Source organism: Pteropus alecto, unplaced genomic scaffold (genome assembly GCF_000325575.1).
Source record: "Pteropus alecto unplaced genomic scaffold, ASM32557v1 scaffold270, whole genome shotgun sequence".
NCBI classification, from domain to species: Eukaryota; Metazoa; Chordata; class Mammalia; order Chiroptera; family Pteropodidae; genus Pteropus; species Pteropus alecto.
In genome coordinates, this window is record NW_006430735.1 from 2,519,430 (window position 1) to 2,540,729 (window position 21,300).

The 21,300-nt window shown below is 40.3% G+C and overlaps 1 protein-coding gene across 1 annotated transcript in view; it reads right to left on the minus strand.

Annotated features, from left to right (window-relative positions):
* The window catches only part of MYH15 (myosin heavy chain 15), a 123,208-nt gene that overhangs the window by 15,979 nt on the left and 85,929 nt on the right, over nt 1-21,300 (minus strand). The window contains 7 exon segments of the mRNA XM_015594958.1: nt 1,226-1,351; nt 5,024-5,227; nt 5,761-5,953; nt 11,610-11,725; nt 15,201-15,325; nt 17,529-17,878; nt 21,037-21,233. Coding sequence (XP_015450444.1) covers nt 1,226-1,351; nt 5,024-5,227; nt 5,761-5,953; nt 11,610-11,725; nt 15,201-15,325; nt 17,529-17,878; nt 21,037-21,233 — 1,311 coding nt within the window.

Genomic DNA, 21,300 nt, shown 5'->3' on the forward strand with positions numbered 1-21,300 from the left:
CAGATAGAACTCATAATGTGTGACTACTACATAAATTTGTCAAGCAGACTTTGAAGCTCTTTTTATTCCTTTCTATGTGGATTTTCATAAATGTTAAGCACATTAGTTTTCCCTTGGCCAAACATTTTCAAGCTTTTACACACCTCTTTTCCACCAGAGAGCAGAAGTGTCTGCCTTGATACAAAATGGCTGAGTGATAGGCATGCTTCCCCATTCTTCTGGATTCTACAGTGACCTGGTAGCTAGGATTTTGTGCAAACATTTTGTTTAGCTCCCCAAGTGCTAAATAACTCAGGCAAATACAGACAAAAGCTCTTCCCCTTTTTGAATTTCAAAGTTAATAATGTAAAATTGAACTGAATATCTTGTCTCCCCAGTTCCCATATCCTTTTAAGCAAGAGGATCAGCTCCCATTCACATGGCAAGGTCAGGGCTGCTGCATATGGTTGTGGATTTGGACTACACAAAATCACTTGATGGGGATGGGGTCAGTGGAGGCTGAAATCAAGACCAAGCTCCCCTCGGCAAGGGACCTGCAAGGCTGGGTCCTCCGGACACACGCACCTCTTCCACCACCTCCCTCCCCCAATCTTCCCTTCATATTTTCTTTTTCTGAGTATCGCCTTCTGCTTGCCAAACCCTTTGAGAGAAGTGCTGCATCTACCCACAGAGAGTGCCCAGGGGGTGGCCTTTCTCCAGTTCCCACAAGGTATAGTTAAGGCTGGCAGCCAACTCTGAGCTTAGTGTCATTGAGGAAAACCACCACCGCCAACAATTCTAAACTTGCAAATAAAGAAGGCACACAACAGTCCTGAAGCCTTCTTTACCAACCTGATTCATTGTCATAAAACCATTAATATACTCTAGGAAAATAGCTATTTGTAAGGAAATACAGGAAGAATTGTTTCTAGACACTAGATATATTGATTCACAAGTGGAAAGTGTCTTCACTTAAAAAAAATCTCTGGCTTTCAGAAGGTTTTGCTTATAGAAATTCAACTGCTCTTTTTCATTGCCTCAGGAGGCTGAAGGGGAGGAGCTAATTGGCCTAATTAGCTCCTAATTTTTTCAAAATGGGAACAGAGAGCAGAGGGTGAGCTAACCTCTTCCTGGCTGTATGGAGAATCAATGGAATCCTTTTTGGCTGCAGATTGGGCTCTGCCCCTTGGCTACTGTTCCAGTCAGCTCTGGAGGGCAGGAGTGAGCAAGCAGTCAACACACCCACCTCAGTGGCTGCCTTCTTGGCCTTCTCTTCTGCATTTTGACATGCTTGCACTGCCTCCTCAGCTTCCTTTTGCATCCTGGCAACATCAACCTCCAACTTCTTCTTCTGGCTGAGCAGACTTGTATTCTAAGGAAAAGCAGCAGTCTTGTTAGGCAAGGTGAGACCAGACATGCAAACACAAGTTGGTCTGTTCAGGACATGCAGTCGTGGAGACAGAGGGCCAGGAGTGAGTTTTATTCTAGTCAGCCACACTCACATCAGCAACACTTGGAAACCTGGGAGGCCACTTTAGAAAAGTCCCTTGCCATCAAAGGCATACTTGAATGGAAGAGATTTCAACCATTCCGTATCAAAGTGATGGCAGCCAGAATCAGAGAGAAGAGATGGATCCAGATAAACTAAAGCCCCAAACATGTGTTTGGTTTTCAATCTGTTGAGCAGTATGTTCTTCAGCCTTTCATTCTTTGATGGGGTAGAAGCAAATGTCCTATAGCAGAAGTCAGGGTCAACTGTAGACATTTGGGGAGCATGATGTTCCAGGAAAAAAAATCTTCCTCTTTATCTACCTCCTTTCCTATTAGACTTTGCAATGAAGAGGTAGGAAGAGTAGTTCAGATGAGCCTTGTCCCCTAGCCCTTAGAAACCCCACTACGCTGGAGGATTCTTTGTTCTGTGGCTGGCGCTGCCCTAATTCTTTCCTTCCTGGAGCTCATTTTGCTGCTATTTGTTCTGTGTTTGAAGCACAGCTTTTCTGAGGGTGTGAAACCTTAGCATAGAGAGTGTATATAAAAGACATGAGCTTTCTATTTTTTATCTCTCCTCATTGTCCTTTTATTTTCCTCTAGCTAAGAACTCTTTTGGTGGCAGGACTGAGACTTAGAAATAGAAAGATATTCCAGGCTCACAGGTTCTACCCTGATTCCCTGATGGCATAAAGCATCTTCATCAAGGCTGCCATCCTCTGTCCTTACAGAGAGCTGGGATCTGTGCACTCCCAGGCTTTCCATTACCATGGGTATGGCCTGGGGTAAGGGGCAGGAAGGGTTAAGTATATTTTCCTGGAGAATTTTCTGGGTGCTCACTGCACATAACTCCTTAGGATCTCCTTCTTTGTGAAGGAAGGTACAGATACAAATAATCTACAGATATAAATATTTTGTATATAGAATCATATCAAATCTTCTAGGAAGATAATAGTTGAGACTTCTATAAGCTGAATGACTCTAATTGATTCCTTTGAGGATGAAAGGAGTTAGGGAGTCTTGTGTGGAAGGTTAATCTAGATTGTCACAGCTCGGGTTTGAAAAAGAACACATGTAATTGGCCAAGATGAAGTTTGGCCTCATAAGTTTTTTCTAGGCTAGCAGTCTGAGAATTCAGAGAGGCCTAAGAAGGTTCCATAAAAGTTTCATTATGTTATCAAAAGACTGATAGTGTTCTAGTAACTGTAAGGTGTCCTGCATGGTTAAGGTAGGGGAGAGGTTCTTATGAGCAATATATCACCTAGGTCTACTGGTTAAATGGTAATCTCTGGAACTGCGGTGTCACCTGAGAACTTGCTTGATTGCTGGGTCCCACTTCAGAGATTCTCTGATTAGTGATCTGGGGTGAGAGCTGAGAATTTGCATTTTTGTGTTAGTTTTTCTTGTATACCTAAAGTTTCAGAAACTCAGCCCTAGAGACCAGGTCTCTACTGCCTTTTTTTTTTCTTCCAAATCCATCTCCTTATCTCTCACTAGGACACTGTTTTTTTCCATCATACTGGGACTCACTGATGCATTATCAATTATAACATGCATGGCAAATGATTTGTTGCCAATAGCTATTAAGTACTACAGATAGTGAATGATTTACTTTTTAAAAATTCAATATTCTACTTTATAAGAATCCCACCCATTGTATTTAGATCAGCTTTCTTGAGAGAGAAAGAAATGTTGATGCGAGTTAGCCTGCTGGGAATCACACATAACCTACAGCCTATTTGTTCTACACCACATGGTATCCAAATAGGATTGTGTCATGAACATGTACACAAAAGTCAAAGTGTAGGCACAAACTAATTGCAATGCCTTCCAGCTGGTACATCTTTGGTTTATACTTCCTTTTTTCTCAGTGGGTATATAATTGGCATTCTAGGAGAGGTAATTCTTTGTGATATAGAATTATCCTGCACCTTGCGGGAGTATTAGTATCTCTAGACCTTGCCCATTAAATGTCGGTGGCACTTTCCAGTCACTGTGGCAACCAAAATGACCCCACAAACATTTCTAAAGGTCAAAAAGTGTGGCAGTTCTGCCATTAGTTGTTTTAATTCATCCTTCACAACGATCATGAGAGTAAACTTCCTAAAATGCAAATCTAATAACTTCACTTTCAGCTGCTCAAAATTCTTCCGTGGACCTTTATTAGCTAGCTGCAAGATAGAATTCATATTCCATCAGTCTCAGATTCAAGATCCCTGGTGGCTTAGCTTTTAACATCATTTCTGTTGATCTCTCCTACCCCCAACCACATGCTCCAATGAGTATGTCGATTTCTCTTAACATTTCCAATTCCCTCTTCTCCCTGTGCCTCTGCCCTTGACTCTTCTTTCTGACTGACTTCTTACATGGCCTTCAAGACTCAGATTAAGTATATCGTACACCTACCTAAGTCTAGGATTGTCCGAGAAGGCTTTCTGTAGGGTTGTGCTTGCTCTATCATGATACAGCAGTGCACTAGTTTGTTTACTTGGGTCTTCACAGTTTTAGGACAATGGAGATGTTTTGCATTTAAACCACATGTACCAGTCCAGGTTCTGGTGGGTACCCTAAAAATGTTTGTTGAATGACCCATTTACTATATTTGTCCTAATCACTATGGTTTCTCCTGGTTCTATGAGAATGGCAAAGATTCTAAGAATTTTCACTTTGTGTCAGTTATGTAACCTTCCATGAGAAGCCAGAGTCCTGACAGCACATCATCTCTGTCAGCAACAACAGAGAACTGTTAGGTATCTTCTGGCTCTGAAGCAAAAAAAAAAAAAAAAACCTGGAATGCTGGGAGAACATGTAGCTTAAAGAGAATAGGAAAAGCAGGCAAGTGGTTCTATAACATTTGAGAATGTTCATCCCTCTCTCCAACGTGAATGTCCTGATAGTCCATTTTTCTAGCAGAAGGCTTAGTGTTAGGGTTAAATTGTGTCCCTCCACCAAAAATATACGTTGAAGTCCTAACCCCCAATACTTCAGAATGTGAACTTATTTGGAAATGGGTCTTTACAGAAGTAATCAAGTTAAATGAAGTCATTAGTGTGAGTGCTAATCCAATATGATTAATGTACTTATAAAAAGAAAAACTTTGGACAGAGACAGATACTCAAAGAGGAAAGATATTTTTAAGACACACAAGGAGAATGCCACATGAAGGTGGAGGATTGGAGTAAAGTATCCATAAGCTAAGAACACCAAAGACTGACGACAAACCACCAAAAGCCAGGAAAAGGCAAGAAAGGATTTACCTAGGAGCTGCACAGATAGCATGGCCCTGCCACCACCTTAGTTTCAGACTTCTAGGCTTCAGAAATGTGAAAAAAATAAATAAATGTCTGTTGTTTTAAGCCACGGGTTTGTGGTTCTTTGTAAGAGCAGCCCTAAGGAACAAATACACTTGGGAATAAATGAATAGTGTAATCACTGCTCTGCTGCCAATGGCTCACCCAAGGTTTGACAGGGCAGCTGTGTATGGTTCCAGGCTGACCATATATGGAAACCAGTGCTTTCGACCAGCTGATGCAGCTGGGGAGTTTATGGGCCCCACCTGGGTATGGAAAAGATTGATTCTTTCTGTGGCTTCCAGGAGCTCTTCCTCTGCCAGCCTACGCCCACGTTCTGTCTGCTCTTGCAAGGACCTCAGTTCCTCTAGTTCAGACTTGAGAAGAGAGTTGTGCCGCTCAGCCACAGCCACCTGCTCCTTCAGCTCACTGTTTAGGTGTGTGCTGTCATCCAGCTGCACCCGAAGATCCTTCAAGAAAAAACGAGAGCCTGGACCCCAGATCCCTCTGGTTCAATAGGATATGCACCTTTGCACATACGCTCTGAACAAACCTCCACTGATTTAAATTTAAGCATGTTCCTGCTCTCTTGTAGACTTTGATTTGTTTTCCTCACTTTTATTGCTCAATACAATCTGTTGCTTGATCCGTGTCCATAAGCAGAGTCGCTCCCCGCCCCCATATTATAATTTGACCCTTGAACAATGGGGAAGTTAGGGGCACTGACCCCCCCAGTTAAAAATCTGCAGATAACTTCTGATTCCCCCAAAACTTAACTATTAATAGCCTGCTGTTGAGTGGAAGCCTTACTGATAACATAAACAGTCGATTAACACTTATTTTGTGTTATATGCATTATATACTGTATTCTTAAAGTTAGAGGACAGAAAATGTTATTCAGAAAATCACAAGAGAAAATATATTACAGTATTTGTTGGAAAAAAACTGATGTATAAGTGGACCCGTGCAGTTCAAATCTACGTTGTTCAAGAGTCAACTGTACCTTGATTTGAGTTTGAAGTTGATTCAGGGACTTTGTTGCCTCTGACACCCGTTGGTTGGCAGTGCTCAGCTGGAGTCCCATCTCACCGAGGTTCCCTTCCATGCTCTTCGTCAGCCTCGTAGCCTCAATTCTGCTCTTGGTTTCAGAATCTAGACTGGACTGCAGGGAGTCAATAGCATACTGCTGGTTCCTCCTAATTTTAGGATAACATTCAAGGGGAAAAAATCATGCACCCAAATTAGGGAAGGTTACCTGCTGTGTACATAACAGTTTAGGAAACAGAAAAACATTAAAATTCAAGAAAAATTCTGGATAATTAACAAAATGAGTCTAAAAGATTTTCATTTTAAAAACACAGAGATTGAAGGGGTAGGTTAGTTAGCATACGCCATCATAAAAGACTAAGATTCCCAGAACAGCTTCCTGGGGAAGTAGCAGAACTTTTTTTGAGGTTCTTGTGGGGCAGACTTATCCTTATCTGACACCCCCTAAGGGGAAGTCTGGAGCAAATATCAGGATTTTCTAGAATGGCTAAGGGTGAAGGAAGGATGCTTTTCAAGACAGCCATAATATTTAAACATTTTCAATGATAGAAAGTGTCTGAACAAGGCAAGAAAGAACCACCCAGTTTGGAATAAGTCCTGGACTCCAGCAACACAGTTCTAATGGCCTGCAGACGCTCAGCTCCCTAGAACAGCATGGTTATCTTTCTCTAGGAGTTTGCAAGCACAACCAAGGATTAGCTGAGGAAACCAGCTGCTGTGTGGTAGTGAATTACTTCAATATTCCTTCACGATGACAAAGTGACAGATGCTTAGATAATAGATGTTTATTCAGGAAGGCAATGAAAAACTCGAGGATCCCACGGCAATCATTTCCTAACACTCTTACAATGAGCTTGGGGATATGTAGCTGAATTCTGATCAATGGACTACGGGAAGAAGTGTTTATAAGCCTTGCCAGTACAAATTTTTTACTTCTGTGATTCTGTATTCTCTCTTCCCCATCTATGGCAAACTTGGTGGCCACATATGGAAATCGTGGTATCACAAGATGGGAGAAACATGGGAATGATTTTGAAGAATAGTGGCCTGCTCTCCATCCCTACTCCACACTGCACTCTGACATAGAGCAAAAATAAATAAAATGAACAAACAAAAAAACAAACTTTGATAGTTTAAGCCATCAAGATTTGGTGGGTGAGTCAGGACAGATTAACTGCTATAACTAATACACGCTCTGTTAAGCCCACCCTGTGAAACAGGGCCTAGTGCTGGACAGATAAGACAAACATTCTTAGTGCTAGACAGATATTCTTCCTCATAGAGCCTATCAGCACAAACAGTAAAAACATATTTATCTTGTGTCAGAATTAGGTTCCACATTGAATTGTTTTTGAGTTTTTGTCCTGAGCTCTAAGGCCAATCGGGAAGGCATACAGCCTGCAGGGAAGCAGAAGTGTGGTCAAAGTTTCTGACTGGGTAACAGGTGGAAGCATCACTTTCCATGTCCACTTTTCTCCCCATAGCTGGGGGTAGGTCTCAGAAGTAGTTATGGAAACGTATGGGAAATAACACTTCCTGGTTCCAGAGCCCAGACCTAGCACCTCTCCTCTACCAACCCCATTCCCCTGGCCCCCAAGAGCTGAGGTCAGCCTCTCATGCCTATCCTTAGGTCCTGGCCTTTGTTCAGTTTCCAGATCAGAATCCTATAGGTATGCTAGCATATAAAATTAATAGAGACTGTAATGGGCTGAATGTGTCCACCTTACTTTCAACACCCAAATTTATATGGTGAAGTCCTAACTTCTAATACCTCAGAATGTGAATGTATTTGCAGATAGAACTTTTTGAAGAGGTGAGTAAGGTAAAAATGAGGCCGAGGCCGTTAGTGTGGGCTCTAAACCAATCTGACTGGTATCGTTATAAAAGGAGGACATTTGGACACACACAAAGACACCAGAGATGCACAAACACAGAAAGGCCCCTGGTAAGACACAGCAAGTGCGTAGCCATCTGTAAGCCAAGAAGAGAGGAGGCCTCAGGAGAAAACAAATTTGTTGATACTTCGACCTTGTACTTCCAACTGTCAGAAGTGTGAGAAACTAAATTTCTGTTGTTTAAGCTACCTAGTCTGCATTTTGCTATGGCAGCCCTAGCCCATAAGTCCTACAAGGACACACACACTCAACATCACTAAAAGCTTTAAGACATTTCTCTGTGTTACATTGGGGAAACTCATTTTTGCCACTGTTGACTCCTCTTACACAGGAAAACTAAAGCATCGCTAGTCTGGTGTCAAAATCCTCTGTACAGAGATACATTCTACTTAAGTAGACCAACCGAATGTTTCAAACTGTCCTTTTCCCACAGTTGTTTATGAAACTTCATGAGTGCCTCTCGACACATAGAAGCACTGAGGTTTAAGAGGCTCGGATATGATACAGACCTAGAGAATGGCTGCTAGACAATCAACACAATTCATGCAGTGTCAAGATATCTTTAAAATGAAAACTCCCCCAAATACATTTTTTAAGAAAAATGAAGCACTCAGGGCCATGGCAATGTAGTAAGAATTTCCCTCCTGAAATATGAAATACAATTTGAGAAACCAAATGTAAAAAAAAACCAAAAAAAAAACAAAAACAAAACAAAACAAAAAAACCTGAAAACTTGAAAAAGCTATACAGTCAATGCAGTAGGTCCTTTTTTTTCTCTTGCAATACTGCTCATCTACATCAGAGAAATATAAGATGTTTCTTAATTCCAATACACATGATTTGGCTTTAAAATGATTAACAAGATATTTTGCTAACTAAATATCATGTCTGAATTTGAGATCCTACTTCTTGAAGGCACACTAAAATACTTTAGAAATGAGAAGAGATTTAAACATATTCTTCTGGCAGAAACTGGGACAATAAAAGAAATTAAGTTATATGGTGCATGTAAATTAAGACCACGTGACAAAACCTGAGCTTACTGAGTTCAGAGAAGTGGACTATATGGAAGAAAAAGATGATGGAACATTGTTATGTAACTGAGGTACAGGCCAGGGGTAGGCATACCATGGGCTGTGGGCCAAATCTGGCCATGCCTATTTTATTTCCAATGTCTATGGCAGCTTTCAAGTTACAACTGCAGATCTGAGTAGCTGTGACACAGCCCCGATGGCGTACAAATCCAGAAACATTTGCTGTCTGACCTAATACAGAAAGAGTTTGCCTAACTCTTCTACAGGTGAGCAAACGAAAGCAAATAAATGTATTTTGATAAAGAATTTCAGTACCTCATTCCCTAAAGCTCTTTCTATAGCACCTTTCTGCATATGTCTGGGAGAGTAGAAAATAGGCCAGGTGCACCCTGGCCTAGGCCAAGGAAAAAAGCCTCACATATTTCAGCATTTCCTTAAATACCCTGAGTTGGGAGAAATAGAACTGATGATTCCCAAAGATTCAGGACGTATCTGACCAACTTGTTTTTAACTCAGTCTTGGGTCTTGTGCTAGGACTTGACTTACACGGGAGTTATGGCCACCAGACAGTCTTTAAGCTGGCCACTGATGTCAGTCTTCCTCTCTTATGTCTAGGATGGAAAGGATCAAAGCCAGCCACCAAAGCTCTTCCTTTTCTTCCATCAATGACTACACTGTCACCTCCCCTACCTCTAGCTATGCTAACTATAACATTTGTAGAAATTAGGAAAAAAAAATGTTCTTATCCATAAAAGTTTAGAAAGCCTTGGCTAGAATAGCAGGCACAGTGTCTGGCAAACATTATGTACTCAGATATCTGTTGAACAAGTGAAACATATGACACACATACCAGCTGTTCACACTTTTCACTACCAGTAGGCCTCCAGGCCTGCCTCACTCAGGATTAGTCTTCACTGAATGGAAGAGTGAGCTCAGTGAATGAGTTGAGTGAGTTGCCCATCTTGCAACACTGTCAAAGTTTTGCCTTTGCCTCTGAGTCTCTCCAGCTTTTGTGATCTCTTCAGGTTCCTGGGTCCTGTCTCTCATACCCCCTTCAGTTTCTGTAGAGTTTCCCATGGTTTATGTGGACATACGCCCTTGTACTTCATCTTGCCCTCAGGCAATATTTCCCTTGAGTTCTATAATTTACCTGGCTTGTCCTTGATTGCTTAAAATCTTATGCTTTGCTAGAATTTTCTGGGCATTCTATTTAGTTTCCTTAAGATCCCTTCCTCTCTTAGCCCTGAAGTCAGATTATACCAGTGGATTAAATCAAGGCATTCTGATACAATCTGCACTCATACAGAACACTCACATCTAAAGGGTTTGGGATGCTATTTGTGATATTTTGTAAGATATGCTCATTTCTCCTGTCCGGATGTACCTATTATAGTGATTATGAATCATTAACTAAAACTTGTGAATAGCTCACCCCTCCTTCCAGCCCGCCTCTTCTTTTTTCAGCCCCTTCAACAGCTCCTGTCTAGTCTTCCGTTCTTTCTTCTCCAGCCCTAGCTGTTTGGATCTCTGGCTTCCTTTGCACTAAGATTATTATAATTGGTGAACAGCTCTACGACATTCAGATGTACCTGATGAGATGCAGACTCTCTGAGGATTCATTTTTCCTTAGCTGGGTTTATTAATAGACACAGATTTGACGTTACCTGAAATGTTTTTTTTTTTTTTTTAACTGCACAAGGAGACATTTATTTTTGTTCCTCGTGGAAGGAAGTAGGGCAAATATCAAGGCTCAATGTTTTTGCCCTTCATCAAAAAAAATTTTTTTAGACACTGACTCAGAGGCTCTTAAGTAGACCAGAATTCATCACCACAGTCAGTCCTAGAGAGGAAACTGCCAGTGAGTGAGAGCAAAGAAAACTCAAAGCACACAGAGGGCCAAATTTGGCTGACATCCTCATTAAAAAAATGACCCCTGTGGGAGTTTTGTCTGAAAATGGACTATGAGAAATAGGCCAGTTTGATTGTACATGTTAACAGGGTTTTTAAAAATTAACAAACACATTTCAAGCGAGTTGCCAACTGAACCTCAGACTCAAATGATTTTCCTTGCTAACATATGGCATTGACTTAAGAGAACAGCTCAGATAGGTAATATAATCATGGTTAATTCCATGTGTTTATAATTGTGCCTTTGATCTGCAGAGTGTGAAGTCTTTTGCCAACATCAGCTTTCTGATCTTCCTTGCCACCTTCTGTGACATGTATACGGCTGCTTTTACCCCCTTGCTTCGCTGAGAAGCTAAGAAGTGGAATGTCTAGTCATCGGCTTGTAATGATGAAGCTCAGAAAAGATCCTGCCACCCATGAGTCCTGTCTCATTCAGTTTCCTGACTATTAGGACTCAGCTGCTTCAACGGAGATTCAATAAGCAGCTTAGCTCTTGGCTTGCTCCTCCCCGGACAAGTGGCTACAGGAACAGGCAGGGGGTATGTGAAAACGTCACTCTGATCTGACATTAATTTTAATGTACAACACCATATTTAATTCTTTTCCTCTACTATTTAGCATTATCTGTTTCTTGAATTCCCAAGAAATTTTTTATACAAAGACCCAGACAATATACACAGTAATTGTACATACAGTTATGCTTTGTGTATGTCTTTTTTGAGTCTTGTATTAGAGTAGAAGCTGCTCAAATATTTTTTTGAAATCATAAAAATTGACAGTAAATATGTAAAGGTATTCCTTAATAGTAACAGTGGTGAGCTTACTAGAATGATTCTAGTGTAAGCTTAGACTAAGTTTCTTTGATAATATTCCAAGAGAGGTCATAAAAGTAGTCAAACACAACAAGTTCTGTTCAGTCAAGAGTTTTAAAATACACAAAAGTTGCTTATCAAAATAATCTTAAATACCTAAAATTTTCTATTTCTTCATCTTTCTCTGAAAGCTTTCTTTCAAGTTCTTTTTTGGTTTCCAAGAGTTCAAACTGGAAACGAAGAATCTTGCTTTCATTACGTTCCAGAGCTCCCTGAAATAAATAAAAAGCACTAAATTAAGTCCACTTTGAGACAAACTTTTTTTTCTTCTCAAAATGTATGTCACTAATGTAGCTTTCTTTAGATTTGCTGGGAGAAATCTAAGTTCAAATCAGGTCCCTGAAGATGGGAACAGGATGAGAGACAAGTGATTACTTTTATTTGTCATGTCACTTATAACTTTGACATTCTTAGGGTTTTCAGCTATAGTTCAAGGACTAGAGTTCTAAAACCTTTTTAAAGTAGAAAATCTCAATCTTGTCTGACTATCTCTAAACTTTTTAATTTATTACTCTTGACTTTTTCTAATTAATTCTATCTTTGGGATGAATCAATGGAAGTATCAAAGCTAGAACAAGGAAGGTGATAATTCCCCATGGAATCTTTCAATTCTGGATATCATGGAAAAAGTTGAAAGCATTCAAAGAGCAAGAAACAGGACAGTGTCCCAATACTGTCATATGGAGAATAAAGGAATTTAGGATGTACTTGATGTGTAACACTCAGTGTGAGCCATTATCACCATAATTATTACTGCTACATCAAATGGATTACTTTGACAGGTAGGGTGATCTCCTGCCCCTTTGAATATTTAAATATAAGGCAATTACTGCAAGGGTTATTATAAAGATGAGTCAAGTTTAAAATTGTAGCTTTGATTAAATTTTTAAAGCCTGTTTCAAAGATAAAATTTATATAGAACAAAAAACAAACACTTGGAGGATACCGAAGAGGATATTTATGAAGGGCATAAGGAGTGACTGACAATCTATTGGTCAGTTAACAATTGACAGACAATCCTGAGGGCAGGAGTAATTTTTATAGTAGCCACTTTTGAGGAGTGCTTAGTACATACCAAAAATAAAAACTGAGTAGCAATTTCAAAATAAAAATAAAGATGTTGGAAATTTTAATATGGCTTAAGGCTTCGCTGCTGTTCTCTCAACACTACTTTCAATATAAAAGAAAATAAATCAAAGTCAAATGCTTGGATAACAATTTTCTCTTAGGGAACAGCACCCTTCCTTCCTTCAGGGGAAACTGTCACCTCTCACCCTCCAGATTGCACTGAGAAAGTAAATCTTTGAGAAGGTGACCTGGGATAATTTGAGTTTTGTGACTTCAAAAATAATCTGATAAAGTTTCTCATAAAGGCTCACCCAGGAAAATAAATAACTCAATTTTACAAATAGATGTCCAAGTTGATGAAGTATTTACAGATGCGGCTGAAGACAAAACTTGAGAAAATTCGAATAGAATGCCATCTAGTGGTGCTAAATGGTATGCGCACTATAGCCTTAGTCTCACCTTTGTTGCGCTAGTCAATTTAACATACGAAGATGTCTACATGGTATTCAGGACTAAAACCATCCATGCCCAATCATATCTCATTAGGTTGTCATGGTGCTTGAAATTTCTATCATAGGAGTTACTTCTCTGGGTTAAGGTGGTAGCTTTGGAAAGTCTTACCTAGGATGGCCAGAGAACCAAAAGGAATAAATATATGAAACAAGATTTACCAATTTTACAAGGACCACCACACTGCTAAGAAAGGATTCTATATAAAATGTAGAACTCTGTCGCTATAAGAAAAGTCCAAACCTGTAGGGGGTTTTTGTGAGTTTATTTGAGCCACACTGACAATTGCTGACAATAGATTGAGAAAATGCTCTAGAGAATGGCGATCTTGCAGCTTATTTTCTACATTAGCATAAAAGGAGGAAACATGGGGAGGGTTACATGAAATCCTTTGGTGACAGATTAAGGGGGCAGGAGAAAGCAAAGCGAGGAAATCTCTGGGATTGAATAAAAAATAAAATGGAGAGACATACACTTCTTTTACATCGGTGGGTAAAGAAGAGTTAACAATTAACATTTACAGCACATAGAGATGGTATGTGAGAAATAAGATAACCATGAGGGGTTCTGTGTGTGGTCTCATGCTCTGGTGTTGTACCCTGATTAGTTTTAAAAAGATTTTTTAGATGTTAAAAGACAACAGATAGGCTTATGTTGTACCCTGATTAGTTTTAAAAAGATTACTCTGAGATTTTTTAGATGTTAAAAGACAACAGATAGGCTTCCTTGAGGAAAAGATTGACCTTTGTCAAGGAAGCTACAGGCCTAAGTCTTGACTACCTGCCATGAGCTGCTTTTAGGCTAGGAGTTTTTATGTTCACACCATCCTATGTGGTAACTTTCAGACTCTGAGTTTGTAAGGCTTGCCATTCAGGCCTCCCTTGAGTTTGTCAAATTTAGTGTGTGGCCCCCTTATTATCCACACCTTGGAAAATAATTATGCATAAAAAGGCAAGAGTAGTGTCCACTCGACTGCTCTACATGCAGGGTAATATGGGCATAGCTTCTTACAGAAACGTAGTGATGAGATAAATTTAACAGACACTGCTCAGCATAAAGCAGTCCTTTGGAGTCTAGTTTTGCATTATCACACTTCCAAAAGGCCCTGTCTAAAACTGACTGCTGTGCCTTTTAAAAATCATTTTCTCTATTGGAGGGTAAGTGGATAGGGCTGCATTTTAATGTGACTGGGTGCTCATTCAAAGGGTGGGTCAAGAAAATGAAGTTTAGCTGTGAGAAAAGAGGTTTTGCAGAGCTTGTTAACTACTTAATGAGTGTGAGAGGATGACTTCCTTTTAAGTTTTGTCCTCTTTGGCAAAAGGGTTTTCAACCACTAGCAAACACCTAGGGATAAAATCTGAGATTTTTTCCTGAACTTTTAAACCATTTAACACTGAAAACACTCCTGTCAAACAACCTGCACAAAGATGAGCTTTCAAAAAACAAATTACCTAAAGTGTTTTTTTGTTTGTTTGGTTTTTTTTTTTTGTTTTTTTTTTTTTTTTTTTTTTTTTTGGTAAAATAAAGTGTTTTGACCGATTGCTCAGAGAGGAGGAAGTATGAAGATGTTTATTCATTTAACATTCAACAAATACTTATTGAATCTCTCCTACACAAGGCAGTGTTCTAGGCCACTGCTTCTCTCAAATGTTAATGTGAATATGAAACGCCAAGGGATCTTGTTAAAATGCAGATTCTGATTCCACAGAGCTAAGGAAAGGCCCAAGAGTCTAAATTTCTAACAAGCTCCCTGGTGACGCCTGTGCAGCTGGTCCTTGGGCCACATTTTGAGTAGTGAAGGTCTAGGCACTAGGGATAAATTGGTGAACAAGTAAACATGGTTCCTGGGTTCTTGTTTGCATTACAACCAGGAAATTTGTGTCCACTATTGCTTATCCTACTCTATTAGCCTCAATTTCCTCATTTGTAAAAAGAGACAATAGTTTGCTAGAGTGATTACATAAAATAATGCATAACAAGCACTTGGCATAGTGCCTAGCATGTAGTTAACAGGAATAAATATCACTGTGTTATTGTTGTTATTACTAGAATGCAGATCTTCTGTTCTGTCACAAGAAAAATCTTCTTTGCTCCCTGAAGGTTAAATACCTCTGCTTCTTCCAGTGCCACCTGGACTTCAGTCTTCTCTTGTTCAATCCGTTTCTTGACCGTTTCCATTTCACTTAGGTTCTTTTTTCCTTCTCTCACCTGATTCGTCAGATTAGAAATCTCTTCTGGAAAGGGGGGAAAAAAGCAAAGTTAGTGAAAGGAACCAGTCTCAGGTGCATGATATCAAGCACAACAGACTATTCCCAGAGTTCCACTGGGACTGTGGTCATGCCATCCTTGATAAACGAATGGCAAGGCCACCACTGGCACACATGGGCTTTGAATTAGACAAAGGCATCTCTTCAACATATTTTGTCATCTGTCAGAAAGTTGCCTACAGCAACTGGTGAGGATGGTGCCTTTTAGAGGATTGTGCAGTGAACAACCTGCACAACTTTACATGACGGTCCTGCTCTCCAGAGCCATGCCAGATTCTACCTGGCGGTGCTCCAAAACACAGACCTGGAATCCTTACACTTTCAGGGTAAGAGCTTAGCTATCACTACCAGTGGTTGCTGTTTTGTCAGCTGCCGCTCAGTAACAGGATAGGAACTTAAGCATAAACTGGGTCATTGTCTGCCAGAAACCAATGCAATGTGCACAGATAGACCAAAGATCCTGAGGGAGCTCAAGCACTTGAGGGTTTGTGGGTAACTCTCATAAACACAAGCCTTTGACAGAGTATGGCATCCATAAGTGACAAAACCTCCACCACTTGATATTGCTATTGCCATATCCACCACTTGATACTGTTTCGCCTCTTCGGGAAGGAAACCTCAGGGACCTAAGAGGTGCAGATTAGGGCCAAGCAGCTCTGGGAATTAGCTACAGTCCAGAGGCAGTAGAATGAGCTCAAGAGCTTGCCTGCCCTCCTGGTTCAGAGATCGCGGGCTGTGGCGTGACATGACAAGAATTTTTAAGTTACAAAAAGAAACATGTTAGATGGTAATTATCATGTGAATAATAAATCCTTCCCTGTAAGTCCTCTCCAGAAGAGGGGTTCCCAGGAGAAAACTCAGGTTAGTGGTTCTCCAATGGGACCACACCTTAGAATCACTTGGAGAGCTTTTGAAAAAGACCTCTGCCCAAGTCCCATCCCAGGCCAAGTGTGGTCCCCAGACCAGCAGCACTGGCCTCACATCGGAACTTGTTAGCAATGCAAATTCTCAGACACCCTCCTGTACCTACTGAGTCAGAAACTCTAGGGATGAGGCCCAGCCAACTGTGTTTTAACAAGCCCTCCAGGGGATTCAGATGCAGCTAATGTTTTCTAACCACTGTTCCAGCACCTCTCACATGCCCATTCAGTGACCTGATCGTGGACTCTGTAGGTCAACATAGAAAACAAGTTTTATTTATGGCTCCAATAGTAATGAACTTGCTCCCAGGGCACCTTAGGGTTTTCACGCACATCATTGTAGGTGATGGTGTAAGTCGGCAGACCCTTTGAAGAGCTGCTTGGCAGTGTCTCAAAATTTAAAAATTCATTCCTTTAACCCAGCAATTTCATTTCTAGGACTCAATCCTAAAATATTTTTACGTGTCCACGAATTATGTACAGAGATGTACAATATAAGATTATTTATAATTGTGAAAAATCATATCTAAAATGAATAAGGTCTACTTAAATAAGTGTTAGTCATCCTTATTATAAAACACGATGCAGCTATTAACAAACACGTGGTAAGTCTCCATGCATAGGCATGCAAAGAATCACAGAGCACATGGGAAAGTGTCATAGCTCAGTAGTTATAGTGTCATAGCTCAGTGTGTACATGCCAGAATCAAGCTGGCTCGACTCAAGCCTCAGATTTGCTACTTATCTGTTGTGATTTTGGATAAGTTCTTGACCTTACATGACTCAATATTGATCTGCATTTTATAGATAAGGAAATTAACATGTAGGATTGTTCTGAGTATTAAACAACGAATAGTTGTATATAAAACAATGCCTAGCATTTAGTATTTGTTAAATTAGAAAACATATTGAGAAATAGAAAAATAAATGGCGTAGAAGAACATGTAATTTGAGTTAAAAAAATCCATGCAATGATATATGCATGGTAAGTCTTAGTAAGGTCATGGATATAGAGAAATTCTTAATGGTGGCTTCCTTCACAGAGTGGAATTGGGGCTAAAGATAGAAAGATAGTCTCATTTTTAGAATTTCATAAAAATAATATCTTTAGTAACTTATTTTTAAGTATTAAAAATGGAAAAGTTAACACCTGAGTGGAACCATGCCCACGAAGGACAGCCTCGCCCTTGAAGCTGGGGCTCTCTCTGGGCTTCTAGCTCCTGCTCCAGTCCAAGCCTGGCTCAGAGTACCTTGGAGGTTCTTGTTCTCCCTCTGGAGGGTCTCCTGGTTCATGGTGCTCTCCTTGAAGGCGTTCCTGAGCTTGAGGAGCTCGGTGCTGAGGACCCGGGCCTCCTTCTGAGAGGCGTCCAGCATCATCTGAGACTCCTCATGCCTCTGCCTCCAATCGTCCAGGCACTTGTCAAAGTGCTGCTGCTTCTGGTCCAGCGCAGCTGCCATGGAGCGGGCCTTTCCAAGGTCCAACAGGGCGTCCCCAAGCTCAAGCTGCAGGTGGTGCCTGGCCCTCTCCAAGGAGGCATTTCTGGCGTTGGCCTCCCCCACAGCTTCAGCAGCCTCCTGCAACCTAATTGCCAGCTTCTTCCTGAGAAGGAGAGACCCAAAGAGCAAGTGAAGCTTCAGTCTTCAAGAGCTCATCCAGTGTGTCCTTGATTAAAGATAGTGCTTGGGTGCAAAATAGGGTGGCCCCTGATGTCAGCTTAACAGTATAAAGCAAAAGCAGCTCATGGCTGATAATGACCTCCTTGGGCCTATAGAACCCAGTTATCTACTGGCCATCATACCCTGGCTCCTGTGTTTACAGGTCCTTTATCTTCTACACTTCACTTCGCCAACCTGGACTTGGAACTCAGGATCTCTGAATCCCTGTATGTATTTTCTTACTTTAAACTTCAAATAAGCAATTAGGCTTTATTGATGACTTCGTAAGAAATGAGAGAAAGAGAAAGATTGTACTGAATACCCCAACAACAGTAAGCAACTGTTAAGAATCCTTAGGCACAGCTAGTCTCTAAAGAGCTCCTTGGCTACGCTGCTTCCCAGGAACATTCTTTGGCTCTTTCCTGCTCATTCTCTCTCCCTCTTATCATGTGGCTCCTAAACATGCCAAAATTTTCTTTGAATGTTTTTTCCACCTCATACACACAAATCCATCCCATCGTTATGCTCATATAATAGGTCTCACTACTCTTAGGAGGTACTTAGCTCCCATCTACATCCCCTGAAATGGAGTGGTTTATTAAAGTGCCACTTCCACCGCCCTCACAATACAGCGCTTTTGGGCTTTCTAATGGATGAAACGTGTTCTCCTGCTCACATCTCCTGCAGGGACACTGGCAGTGCCATTCTTAGTCACGCATCACAAGTCTTAGGTAAAAAGTACTGTGTGTACCACAGCTTTTTCCAATTTACTGTTATTAAACAGAAGAAGTTCCTTGGGAATTCACATGTGCCACACAACTAAACCAACAGAGCAATGTGGGCACTTAGCCCCTTTGGTGGAATCCTGCAAGAAACCAGTGTGTGTTCAGCATCCAGGAAGGAGCCGGGCTCTAATGACTACTCTTTACTTACTAGCTTTCTAAATAGTCACTTCATGTCTTTCATTCATTTTTTCTTAACTGTTAGGAGGTTCTGATGTACCACATGATGACTATACTTAATGGTACCATATTATATACTTGGAAGTTGCTATGAGAGTAAAGCTTTAATGTTCTCATCGTAACAACAACAAAAGATAATTACATGGGGTAAAAGATGTGTTAACTAACCTTATCGGAGCAAAGATTTCACAATATGTACGTGTATCAACTCATCACATTGTGCATCTTAAACTTATACAATGTTATATGTCAATTCTATCTCAATAAAGTTAAAAAAAAAAAAAGACAGGAGATTCTGATGTTTTACCCCACCTAAAAGAGGAGTCTTATAAAATAATTATATGTGTTTTCACTATTTTAGAAATGCTACATTGGTACCAGAAAATAGGAATTCTACTTTGGGTGACCAACCATACTGGTTTGCCTGGAATTAAAGAGGTTTCACCAGGGCACAGGACTAAAATCAAGCTCATCCAAGATAAACTGGACAAGTTGGTCACCCTCATTTCACTGATGTTGTTGTTCTACATTTAATACTGCTACCACTTTGCTTCTCGACTTGCCAACCATAAGTATCTACTTAGTTGTCTAAAATATCCAATGGACTATGGGAGATTAAGAAACTGCATCTCTATCCTTGGGGCACGTAGAACTCAGAAGCAGTAAACTGGGTCTCAGGTGAGCTAGACTCCAGTAAACTAACCCATATGAACCCGAGCCTGGAAACCAAAGCAGACAGATCCTCAAATTTCTAATGAAAAAAAAAAAATAGAATCCTAAAATTTTTCTGCGGTTCTACCTCCCTGAGGTGATTTAGAGAGAAAACATAATAAAGACAATGCTTTATTTAATCGATGTTTAACTAAATTTAAAGCAAAAATAGTATTCGGATATTACCATGCTTGGTAATTATTTTTCTTTAGTTGTCATGTACGACAGAACAATTTGTTAGTTCCAATAAATCCATGTGGTCGTAAAGTAGTTTATATACTTTCCATCTTTTCTATCCCTCAAAAAAGACCATCAAACAGAATGACTGGTGGGCACTTTCACTCAAATTCTTTAATCATTAGAAGAACAAAAAAATCTTATTTTGGAAGCAAATGCCATGTTTTGAATATGAAGAGCCATTTCAATTGAAAGCCCTAATTTTCTGTGGTCCATAGTTCGTAAAACATCTAGTGCAGGTGTTTTTGTATCTGTCATCCCAAAGCCCTTTTTAAGTTGCTGTGACTATAGAGATGGATCACTTGGTACTCATTCTGGGACAGAATACAGCAGCTGTTCAACAACTGTGCAGCAATACATCTCAAAGATTTAAGTGAAGAACTAAAAAACAATATCTTTGGTGGAAGCTAAAAAGAAATGTATTAATCTGCCCTCAATTTTTGCCAAGCTACCCAGCCAGGGACACATTCTTTTGAGTAAATCTTTAATGATTATAAGCTGGAGTTAGTTTGACATTTTCTCTCAAAGATACACAGTCCTTCGATCTCTGAGAAAAATGCTACAGTGCTACATACTGGTACCAAGTCATGATTCTTTGGGGCCCCAAACTTCTGTAGTTTCTGAGAACTTCTAAAGCCTCTATGTAGTGTTAGCTATAAAACTGATATTCTAACCCTAGAGGTATTCTAAGGGTGATTTCTTTTCAAAGAAACCTCTGTCCCATAAAGCATGATCCTAACATGTTTCCAACCATTCCTGTCCATCTCCACAGACTACTTTGTAGCCTATGAGTTGTACGCTAGGGACACAATGATTTTAATGTATGGAGACCCGTACGTACATGGACTCAATTATTTTGGCGTTCCAAATAAAATATAGGGTTTTAAGTTCCAGCCCATTTTCAAACTATATCTCAAAGTCGCATCTTCTATGAAGACGTCCCTTGTGCCACTAGAAAGAGTCTTTTTACAACCTCACTGTAGTCTTTATCATTTTGTGTTATAATTTTTATTTAGCCCTACTAGAGCACGTCCTTCTTGCCAGTGGTGACTTTTCAGCTTAGGTCCTGGGCTTGTTCATGTACTTGGCAAGTATTTGTTAAATACACGCATGAGGCTTTAAAGACACAGTCACTATTCTCATACTTCTCTGTGTAACTAACTCCAGTTCAGGGTAGCCTTGCTCTACTCACTTAGCATCCTCCAAGTCTTCAGTTCTCTGGATGGTGTCATCTTCATACTTCATTCTCCACTGAACCACATCAGCACTGCCTTTGGAGAGGGCCCGGAGCAACTCAGCCTTGGCCTCATGTTCTTCCTCATATTGCTCTCGTAGAAGGTCATAGTCATGCTTGGCTGACCGCAGGGCCTGTGCCAGGGCACTCTGTGACTATATGGGATACAACATACATTGGAAAAAGGCACCATTAACAACAAAGGCTCGGAGGTGACTTTTT